Raw genomic sequence first — 12,277 nt, forward strand, 5'->3', positions numbered from 1 at the left:
GAAAATCACTGAATGATGGATATACTGAACACAAGAAAACCAAAATGTATTATTGACAATATAATCAGTGCACAGAAGAGGCACCAATATTCAGAAGTACCTGGAACTACAGTAGTATGGATCTTGGTTAAACTGTTTACCATGATAAAATATGGACCAAAGATAACTAAAATGAATCATTCACAAGATCACATTACTTTGAATTAAGTTAAGCTGAAAAATTCTACAGCACTATTACTCCAGACATTTAATAACAAAAATAGAGAAACACCAAATTAGAGAGAGGACAAATTAGGATCACAAGAAAGAGTTATTGTTAAGAACCAATTCTCCATTGACCTCTAACACTTCTGCTCATCTTGTGATAGATACTGTTCTAAATATCTTTTCAATTATGTATAAAGAATGTCCTGTCAAGACAGAAACAGTGCTTCTTCCAGGAAACAGGGCAGATTTAGTTTCTGATCAATATAATAAGAAGTGTGTCCCTGCATCAAGGTTGGACAGGTTTGCTAGTAGACCCCTTTAAAAAGACTGGGGTTTCCTAAGTTCAGGGTTCCTTAGTTGTAATATAAATCCATGTATGTGCAGTGTCAACTGGATCCATCTCTACATTGCCCGTACAGAACGTGGGGGTCACAAGAAACTGATGCAAACACGAGGCTGATGCTGCCAGACTGATACAATTAAGTCCTTTACCTCCAACGCAGGAGTCACACGTCTGCTGCCAGCATCTATAAACTGTGGCAGGCTAACTTGTTAACTTGCTAGTAAGATTAAAAACCTCAGAACCCTTACAGCTTTTTTAACAGTATTATGCTATGTTCTCATTACCTGAAACAATTTCAAATCTAACAATTTATTGTAAGCATTAATAGACCCCTAGAGAAGCACCAAAAAACCTCAGGTGCTAATGAAAACCTTAAATAACGCAGGATACAGACAATGGCCAGCCATTCCGTTTAACCCCCAGATACTTAACTGATTCATTTAGTCATTCATTATTAGGCAATTTCCTATGTACTGAATCTCAGTCTCAGTAAGTTCAAAGTCTAAGGCAAAAGAAACATGTACAACTACTGCAAAACAATTGCACATTCTGTTTTAGAAGTAGGGTATTGTATGGAATATGAAAAATTATCACTCTTCCAAAGAATTTTCTATAGAAAAAATGTTGAGTGTACATACTCAATTAATAATTTTATTTCCATATATTATAAAATTTTCAACTTTGTTATTCAAAGTGTGATCCAAGGACCAAGAGCATTATCAACTGAAGCTTGCTAGAAATGTAGATTACCAAAATCCGACACACACACCCTTAATCAGAATTTGAATTCTAACAAGATCCTCACACATATTAAAGTTTAAAGTACCTAGAAAAAAAGGGAATATAAATCTTAAATTTATAATGAAGATAAGTGTTTTTGATAACAGACATATTAAAATAAAAATTGTTAACAAAAGTTAAAGATAAGAAAAATACAGTCATAAGCCATGTAAAAAATAATTAGCTATAAACACTAGCATAATACAAAGCTTTTATCTAAAAAGTTTAAAATACATATCATGAATAATCAAAAAAAGGGAGTTATCAAATTAAGATAATATAAGGTTCTGGCAATGCACACTTAAAGTATTTCATCAAAATAGAGACATTTCTCATCTTTTAATTTTCAAAAATAATAAAGATAGCCGAGGACCTAGCACATAATAATAGGTGGTCATATTTCTTAATGAGTAAAAAGTATCCTAATTAGACAACTCAAAATAAAAATACATGAGATTTGAGATAGGAATTTAAATATAAAACAACTTTCAAAGTTATTTTAGCATGCTACAAAGGGCATAGGATTTTGCCTTTGATTTTTCTATACTTAGTACAAGTGTGATATGACTAAGGAATTTTATAATGTTAAATTAGAACATTCCAAAAAAAAAAATTAGAACATTCCAGTTATAAAATTGTTCATAAAAATATCTTCTAGCTATCCTGCATGACTTACATCTTCCAAGTTCTAAATAGGTAGCTGTTTTTACTTGTTTTTACCCCATCATGCATTTTTATCATTACAAAAATTGTAACCCTTTCTACCTAAGGCTCTATTTCCTAAATTTTCTTTCAGGGTGAAGGTTGGGCTGTCATTCAAGAATTCTATTTTATATTCTTCACAGCTTTGAGGTAACTCACTTCATGCAATCCTATGTACATTTCCAAAAAAGCGATTTTTAAAGAATCAAGTTGTAAAGGTAAAAGAAGTTAAAATAAAGCTTAAGAAAACTCAAATGCTTTTTAAATATTTAAAAAATTTTTTCACCTGGTATGCCTTTACAAAAATGGGGGAGAAATGGAAATAGTCAACAACAGTAAATAAAACATTATGTAAAATACACAAAATAATATACCTCTCTCTTATTTCTTCTTGCAACCTTGAGGAATTCCATAAGGATCTGTAGTTGGGCTGCATGTGATTCCTATAATAGAAAATTATAATTGTTCTTATAAAAATATAACTATGAGTTCAACGTTTTCTTTAATACCATAATATAATCAGTAGGAAACAACTTAATGCATCCATTTAAGTCAGTCTATTACTTCTATTCAGTTTTCCCATTTGCTAATTGGAATTTTAAAAAGCAAACCATTTTCCCCCAAACTAAAACTAATTTTAAGAAAAAGGTGCCTTAAATTACATTCCTCATCTACCTTGCTAAAAAACTACTCATGGTAAGTGGCAATTCTGCTATCTGTCTTGCCTTTCTATTTCCAATCATACCAATACAACATCAAGAAAAAAATCATGATAGAACTGACAGAGTAGAGATTCTATACACTAACATTACTTTCCCCATAAGAATTTCATTTACAAGGGAGTAAGAAGCATGATAAATGAAAAAAAAATCCATATATCAGAAGTCAAATTTACTATTTCTGATTATTACCTACTCACAGATGTGACAATTAATACAGTTTTATAGAAGATTTCAGTCAAAATCAAACACTTAAAAACAAAATTTTAATATAATCAAGTGAAGGAAAGGGTAAATAACCCAACTTGGTAACAAACAAAAATGTAACAGATAAATGATTATTATAAATAAGCTTAACATTTTCTGGGTATCAAAAAATGTAATTACAAAAAACATATTTTTTAACACAAAGCATTAAGGAATTGCAAGTGAATCAATAAATATATGTAAAAAGAAAATCAAAATGGAATTGCAATGAGATAGTTTATGAACAAATATAATTATAATTTTTCATATATATTTGAAAAATAGAATAAAAATGCCAGTGGAACACTTTCAAAACAAACAAAAATAAATAAGAGAGATTACCAGTTAACTGCCATGCATCCAAAACGTAAACCATCCCTCTTGCCTCTACAGACACTTATGGCATACAAAGGGTTAGTAAAACTTGCATTTACCTGGCTATGCATCAGAATCATAGCAGCCAGTTGTTAAAATAAACACTGGGGCAGGTTTTACCTGATTCTATGACTCTAGAAAAGATTCTAGGAATACATGTGTTTAATAATTCCCCAGATGATAAGAATAAGCCCATCAAAATTTGAAGCATCACTAAGATATTACATTTACTACAAAAGAGTGTGGCCACTTCACCTCCATTCCCAGAGGATATCCCCTTTGGGGATATATTCTTTAAAAAACATTTTAAAGAATAAGAGGCAAAATAGTTCAATTAAATGTTTAAGCCAAGAAAAATAAGGACAAAGGAGGCAAATCTGAACTGAAAATCACATTAAGATATTCCAATTAACAAACACAACTGAATTAATGTATCACAACTAAGTAGGTGTGCATTCCCTCCTGGGAGCAAGGCCACTCCTTTCCCTTTCTCTCCTTTTTCCCCCACAGGCGTGTTTCTCCTAAATTCTAAGGGACCCAAGGAGACGTGCGATCAGGGGAGCAATGGGCAGAGGCAGCTCATCCTGGGCTAACCCTAAATCTGTCCCCAAGGCCCCCTTTTCTCTGACCCTCCAGTGAATTGACAGCAGCCCCACCTTGGTTCACTTCTTTCCCATAATGTTTCTAGAGAGCTAAAGCAGCCCTTCCTCGTCTCTCCTGTTGCTTTTCTATCCTAAGTCCTTTCTTGTTTCACTGTCCCCCATTTTAATAAACATACTCTCAAAATAAAAATAAATGAATACATACTTTTGTAAAGCATGGTATGATGAGATTTTAAAGTGAAGTTTTTTCTTGAAGAACAAACTGGCATTTATTGAACCTGAGACACATTCCTGAGAAGTTAAACTATCCCACAGAACAAACAGGGGCTCTGTGTCCCAACAATATGACAATGTATCCCAGGATACATTGGGACTACTTCTTGGGACTCTTCACACTGATTATTTATAACTGGCTCCAGATTATTAATGGCTAGAGAGCCAAGATCACATCTTTATACAAAAAGGAATATGCACAACCAAGACTATTAATAAAGAATACAGTTCATTTGCAAAGAAAGTGTACAAACTACCTTCAAAATAGTAAGTGTGAATACTTCAATTCTGTCTATCAACTAGGACATGTAAATAGGTGAAGAATGATTTGTAGAAAATTTGTAGAAAAGAGGGAGAGCATCCTAAGCTTTATGGTAAAAACAACAACAACACTTTTCCTTTGATCCTGGAATATCATTTGACTTTGTAAATTAGGAGTACTATTTATTACTTGGATTTTAAGACAAGGGAAGAGGAAAGAAAAGCAAGAGGGGGAGGAGGTGGGATAGACAGAAGAGAAGACAAAACAAGGTAAGACTTGACTTTTCCGGTATTAGAGAAAGGATTCTAACCTAAAAATCTTATAAAACTTTGAGTGCTTCCCCTACTTGGCTTAAGTCCCTATCTATAAAATAAGCAGGTAACATTTTACAAATGAAGAGTCATTTTGCCATGTCTTATGTAACTGTTACTATGATTTAGGTGGTTAATTTCCTCTTTATCAATACACTAGCATTCCCGTTGCAGGAAAAATCCTGCAATAGGATTTCCTGCTGCACTCTACCCCGCCTCCTTTCCGCCCTTGTCACCCGCCCCGCCTTCTCCACCAGCCCGCCTGCTTTTCCCTTCACCCCCGGCCCTGACTTCGCTCCTCCCTTCTCCTCCCCACTGGCTTGCTTGCTTCTTCGAAGCTTTACTCCCTTCTGCAGCTCTTGGCTTCTTTCGACGCTGTCTTGATATGCAAATTAGCCGCCATCTTTGTTGGGATAATTTGCATACTCGTCCTGATTGGTTTGTGGGGTGTGGCTTGGCTGGTGGGCGTGGCTTAGGTGTAGCGAAGGTGTGGTCAATTTGCATATTTGTCTATTATTAGGTGTGGTCAATTTGCATATTTGTCTATTTTCCTTAAATCTACTGTCAATAAAATGCTAAAGGATATGCACTTCTGGTAGTATATGCACTTCTAGTAGCACAGATTAACTACAACCACCTTCAGAACAAGGAATATTTCAAGTGATAATCAAATACAATTCATAATGACAAATGGAACAATTCATCCAGAAGACATAAAAATCCTAGACATGTATACATTTTTTGGGACACCTGCACCTAATAAGGAGCTTCAAAATACATGAAGCAAAAATCACAGAAAACAATGAAAAATGGACAATCTAAATTATATTTTTAACATATCCTTATCAGTAACTGACAGAGCTAGGAGGAAAAAAGATTTGAATAATATTAGCATACTACATAATCAATTTTATAAAAGCATTACAATAAAGAGCAATGCTGTTTTCAAATGCAAGTTATCATTTAACAAAATAGACCATATACCATATAATGAAAACCACAATATATTTCAACAGACCAGCCCTAGCTGGTTTGGCTCAGTGGATGGAGCTTTGGCCTAAGGACTGAGGGGTCCTAGGTTCGATTCCAGTCAAGGGCACATGATCAGGTTTTGGGCTCGATCCCCAGAGTGGAGCATGCCGGAGGCAGCTGATCAATGATTCTCTATCATCATTGATGTTCCAATCTCTCTCTCCCTTTCCCTTCCTCTCTGAAATCAATAAAAATATATTTTAAAAAATTTTTTTCAACAGACCAAAAGCATACAAATTGAACTTCTACATCTGGCTAAAATGTAGTGAGAAATAGAGAATTCACACTCCTCCTTAAACAACAAAACAGCAGGCCAGATATGAAACAATGGATTTCAGACAAAAAAAACAGAAATATTACATTTTCCCAGGAGCCAGAGTAGAAAAACCTTGAAATACACAGGCAGCAGGTAGAGTTCTCAAAAAAGTTACCTCAATTAGTGGGGCAAATTAACCTAGACAAATTATCTGTTCTGGTCCAACCTAACAAAGCTTAAAAACAAGCTTTTACACAGCAAAAGAAATGATAAAAAAAAAAAAAAAAAAGGCAAACCACAGAATGGTGTATGTATACACACATACATACACACAATGAAACACTATTGTACTCAGCCATAAAAAATAAAATTTTGTCATTTGCAACAACATGGATGGACCTTGAAAACATCATGGTAAGTGAAATAACTCAGAAAGAGAAAGACAAATACTGTATGATCTCACTTATTTGTGGAATCTTAAAAACAAAACAAACAGACACACACACACACAAGAAAAAAAACACCTAGAGAAAAGAGTTCAGATTTGTGGTTGCCAAAATCAGGGGGAGGAAAAATTGGATAAAGTTGGCCAAAAGATACAAACTTCCAGTTATAAGATACTAGAGGCCCAGTGCATGATTGAATCATGCACATGTAGGGTCCCCTACGCGCTTTCGCTTTTCGCGGTGGAGCTGGGTGCCTGTCCACTGGTGCCGGAGCGGACAGGCACCTAGCTCCCCCACTTTTGATGGTCCGCGGCCGCTGAGGGGGGCTGCCGCGGACACCTGGCTACCCTGCAGTTGAGAGGCGCAGCTGGGTGTCCGTGGCAGGCTGTTGAGAGGCATGGGGGGGGGGGGCGGGAGTTCCGCCCCCTGCGCCTCTCAACAGCAGGGTAGCCCCCCTCAGTGGCAGCGGATCTGTGCCTCTTAATGGCCAGATAGGCCACCCCGAGTCCCGCCCCCCAGCCTCCCGCCGCCCAATCGTGGGCGTAGCAGAGTGATGGCAATTTACATGTTACTCTATTATTAGATAGGATAGGATATTAAGTTCTGAGGATGCAATAATGTACAACACGATGACTATAATTAATGCTCCTGTATTTGAAAACTGCTAAAAGTAAATTTTTAAAGTTCTCATCACAAGGAAAAAAACACACACTACCATTATACAATGCTATATGTCAATTATACCGCAATAAAACTAAAATAAGTAAAGATTTAAGCCCCCCACACCTGGGTGGCGTGGCTCAGTGGTTGAGTGTCGACCTATGAACCCATAGGTCCCAGTCAAGGCACATGCCTGGGTTGCAGGCTTAATCCCCAGTATGGAGCATGCAGGAGGCAGCCAATCATTGATGTTTCTCTATCTCTCTCCCTCTTCCTTTCTCTCCCTTATCTTATCAATAAGTATCTGCTTCTTATTTAAGCTAGGTCAGGGTGGGTATTTGCTTAAGGGGTGCATTGCTTATGACGAATCATATTCAATTCCTAATACATGCAAATTCACATTTTACATTTTTACATGAAATAAATGCAATTTTATATTTATTTACATTTCATTACATCAGACTGGATATATTCAATTCCAGTTCCCATCTTTCTAAATGCCCTTAATTAAGCAACAGACTACTGCTCTACCAATGGACACCTTTTCGGAGGACTTTATGTATATAAAAATAATCTCTATTTTCTACTTCAAATCTTGTATGTAAAGAGGGGACAATATGCAAAGAATATATTCATTAGAAGACAACCAATATAATTGTTACTTATTAAAATAAAATTGTACTTTCTCATGATCTTTCTTAACACTCAGCTTTTGTTAATACAAACTGGCCGCTCTAAGTTATATTACAAGCATTTTGTTCTTTCTTTTACTTGAGAAAGGAGAATCTGTTATAAATGACACCTTGAAGGTGTTTCCTGCTGAATAAAATTGGATGGATTAAGTGACACTACCGTATTATTTATAAACATTTCTAGATCTTTTACAATGCAATAAACAGCACCATTTAAATCAATGTTTTTTTTTAAGTTCAGCTACCACTTACTGCTTCCAGTTGTTTCTTCTTCTGTACTAGTAATTCCAACATGAGGTTGACATTGGCCAAATCAAGGTTATCTTGGTCAGTTCCCAGTAAATCTTGAAAGATTTGCCACCTGTGGCCATTCTAAAAATGAAGAAAAGTAACACAATAACTTTCTAAGAAGATTATTTTAGCGTCTAAAACAAACGTTTAACTGCTACTTCCTAATGTTTATTACACAGATAACAAAAATCCTATATAATAAAAGCCTAGTATGCTAATCAACTGACCGGTAGAACAACCAGTCACTATGAGGCGCACTGACCACCAGGGGGCAGATGCTCAACGCAGGAGCTGCCCCCAGCCGTCAGGCCCCAGGCCAGCCAAGGCGGGTACCAGCGGAGGTCACCCCCCCCTCCCCTGCCGATTGCCCCACCTGTTGCCCCACAGAGGGAGGCAACCAGCAGCAGAGGCAGGCCAGTGAGCGGGTGGCACCAGGCCAGCCAAGGAGGGTGCCAGCAGGGGGCCCCACAGATCGCCCTGCTGGTTGCCCTGCAGATTGGCCCTGATCGCCAGCCAGGCCTAGGGACCCTACCCGTTCACAAATTTCGTGCACCAGGCCTCTAGTACACTATAATGTTCCAACCTATTCTTTCCCAACTAGTGGCTTCCCACTGCCTTCTCATGATCATTTAAACACTCTTTTCCCCTTAAATTTATTTACATAACAGATATGAAAGGCATATTCAAGACAAATGTTGTCAGCGTCTCTAAAGGTGCAATTCCCTTCAGAATAAGTGCCTGAGTTTTCATTCTTTTTCTAGCCATATTTTCAACTTTGTATTTAGTTGTAAGGTCTTAATTTAAGCTCACCTGCCTCAATAATTTGGGGTTAATTCTCTTAAATTGAGACTCTTTCAGCAGTTTTTCCCAAATTATCACACATAGTTTTACCATGCCGTATAATCTTTCAACTGTCATGTATTACAAGCAAACTATCTAAATGTGATCCCACCAGACCTTCCAAAAGATGATCAGTAAATTTTAAACAATGCAGTTAAGAAAGTTCTTTATTGAACAAAACAATCATAAACAAATTTCCTTTAAGAAAAATCAACAATATACTAAAATTTGAATATCTAATATTAAAACAAAAAAATGAATTAAAATTTATTAAAAATAGTAATAAGAGTTGAAACATACGGTGCTACTCACTGAGTGGTCCAATTTGAACCTCTTTTCCTCAAACCTTTGCTTCTGTTTGAGAATGAGCTCATTCACTGAAAATAAAAACAAAACAAGAAACACACATAATTGTGTTAAAGATATCATCTAATTGTTCTGTTTAGATGAATTGTATTTTAAGTTTAAAAAGCTCCAAATTAAAATGATGCCATGCAGAAATTTCAAATTAAAAACAGTTTTGTCACAGGCTACTCCTGGTAAAACTATTACTATTATTACTAATACTACTATTACTACAGGAGAAGAATTCTCAGAATATGTACCTACTCTTACACATTTCAATAATGACACTGCTGGCACTTGGAAAGAGACAATTCTTCACTGTGTGAGACTCCCCATGGTAACTGGTTGAGTCTATGAGGTAGCTACCAAAGATTTGTATTTTTTCTTTTTGTTTGTTTGACTCTTCTATAAATATCCTGGTAGACAATGTCAGTTACCTATCCACAAACCATCCATCTTTTATTTAAATAACAGCAGATTTTTCTCAAGTGTCAGATTACCACATACTTTCAGAGGCTACCCTTCCTCAGATCCATGGTATGATTCTTGACTAAATTAAGCCAATCTAGTCATTTATACTCTTTTTTTTGTTTGTTTTGTTTTGTTTTTGTTGTTTTTTTGTTTGTTTGTTTTTTTAAATATATTTTATTGATTTTTTACAGAGAGGAAGAGAGAGGGATAGAGAGTTAGAAACATCAATGAGAGAGAAACATCGATCAGCTGCCTCTTGCACACCCCCTACTGGGGATGTGCCCGCAACCAAGGCACATGCCCTTGACCTGGAATCGAACCTGGGACCCTTGAGTCCGCAGGCCGATGCTCTATCCACTGAGCCAAACCGGTTTCGGCTAGTCATTTATACTCTTGCTAGTGACTGACATGGGGTTAAGTATGTGACCTAGTTTTGACCAATGAGGGGAATGCTGTCTTTCAGAAAGAGAAGTAGAGGAGAAAAACGATTTCTTTCCCTGTCATCATGAACGGATGATATCTGGAACTGCTTAGAGCCATCCTGCAGTCTTGAGGGGATCTAGCCTACGCCCAATACATATGCTGGGGGTGGAGGAACAAAAAGATGTAAAGAACTTGATAATATTACAGAACCACAGAATTAACTAGTTCTAGAAATTCTTTTTATGGGAATCAATACATTTTCCTTAATGGTTAAGCCACTTTTAATTGGATTGTTCTGTCTTTAACAGCTAGCTGATTTTTAAAAAATGATAAAGGGAAACTAACACTAGGCTAGGTAGGTACTTTAACTTACAGACATTATCCCATTGGTTGTTCTTCCCATTTAGAAATGAGGGAATATTAGAGAGCATGACATACAGTACATGAGAGGGTTGGGAAACAAACCCAATTATCTAAAATTTCCACTACACCACAATCCAACTACAAATATTTTCTAACAAACAAGAGAGGTATCAAGCCCACACTAGATATCCAATCTTAGTGAGTGAGACTAAAACTAAGTAACACTCAATCCAAGACTCAAGTAGCTCAGAGTAGGAAGACAAATATATATGATGCAGTAGTTGTAACATAATGTAAAAAAATCAGTGTTATCATTGAAACAGATTTACAAAGAACACAGAGGAGGAGTAATCAAAATTTAAGAAATAGGCTTCCAGTCGAAGGAGACATTAGAATTGAGCCAAAACAGGAACACAGAGATTAACTAAGTGGAAAAAAATTCAGATAGAGGAGGGGGAGGCAAGGGGCAAAGTCATAAGACAGCAGAAGATAAAGTGATTTAAAATCAATATGGCTGAAACACAGGGTCACAGTGATTTTGTTAATGATTAACAGGGACTAAGAACTAAGATTGGAAATGTAGCTAGATTGGACCCAGATTCTGAAGAGCCTGGTATGTATCTCACAAGTAATCATTATAACCAAAGGAAGATAAAGAAGAGAGCTTGAAATAATGTAGTACTGGGAATAAAGAGGAGTGTGTAAATAAGAGTTTAATGTTTCAGTTATAGAATTATCCATTGAAATAAAAAAATGGGTTAAATAATTGTAATGCTTTACATATATATTACATTGCATTTGACCAAGAAATCTCATATACCACTGAAACTGAAGGATAATCTATATTCATAATTATAATTTTATGGATTCTTATAACACCCATAGTACTAAGAACAAACAATGCATTTCTACTGCTAAATTTTACTTTTTAGCAACTGTCTTTTTAGATGTAGGACAGTGTAGTAAAAGCATAGACTCTTGAGCCAGACTGCTTAGGACCAAATCCCAATTCTGCCACTTACTGGCTGAGTAACTTTTATACAGTTAAATTCTGCCTTACTTTCCTCACCTGAGGAATGAAGATGACAAATGATAATTTAGTGAGTTAACATAAAGTACTTAGGACAGTATCTGGCAGTAGTAAGGATGTAAAATGCATTAGCTACTTTAAAAAACACACACAGGAATTTTAAACTTTGCATTCATGTTGTTCTTTCCTTTAAAAAGAGGGCCATTCATTAGGAAGATTTAAAATTAATTTACAATTTTTATCAATAGACAGAGGAAACTAGGAGAGAGAAAGGGAGGGAAAGAGGAAGGGAGAGGGAGAGGAAGAGGAAGAAAGAGACAGAGAGAGAGAGAAAGGCTGGGGCAGCTAAAGAGAGATCTTGCACAGGAAGGAACAGGGAGACTAGAGAGCAAGCCTTGCAGGAGTGGAGGAGAACAATTGCAGAACTGCAGAAGTGGAATAGTTGGATGAGACACTGCCACCCAACCCCCTCACCCACATGAGCCTTCCAGGATCAAGAGAGAGAGCTCTGAGAGCTGAAGCAATGTAAGTAAATAACTTAGAAGAGTTTTTCAGTATAGGGAAAAAAACAAACAAACAACAAGTGGTATTTTACTTTAAAAATATAT

General features: G+C 36.2%; 1 protein-coding gene across 3 annotated transcripts in view; it reads right to left on the reverse strand.

The window, feature by feature from the left end:
* The window catches only part of COP1 (COP1 E3 ubiquitin ligase), a 109,595-nt gene that overhangs the window by 85,101 nt on the left and 12,217 nt on the right, over positions 1–12,277 (reverse strand). For 2 of the 3 annotated variants that reach the window (XM_054711489.1, XM_028152056.2), the window contains exons 4-6: positions 9,338–9,414; positions 8,159–8,278; positions 2,407–2,475 (exon numbers count right to left, since the gene is read on the reverse strand). In XM_054711489.1, the coding sequence (XP_054567464.1) occupies positions 2,407–2,475; positions 8,159–8,278; positions 9,338–9,414 (266 nt within the window). The remainder of the gene's footprint in view (positions 1–2,406; positions 2,476–8,158; positions 8,279–9,337; positions 9,415–12,277) is intronic. The other variant, XM_028152057.2, reaches the window with a different exon arrangement.

Source organism: Eptesicus fuscus, chromosome 22 (genome assembly GCF_027574615.1).
Source record: "Eptesicus fuscus isolate TK198812 chromosome 22, DD_ASM_mEF_20220401, whole genome shotgun sequence".
Taxonomy (NCBI): Eukaryota; Metazoa; Chordata; class Mammalia; order Chiroptera; family Vespertilionidae; genus Eptesicus; species Eptesicus fuscus.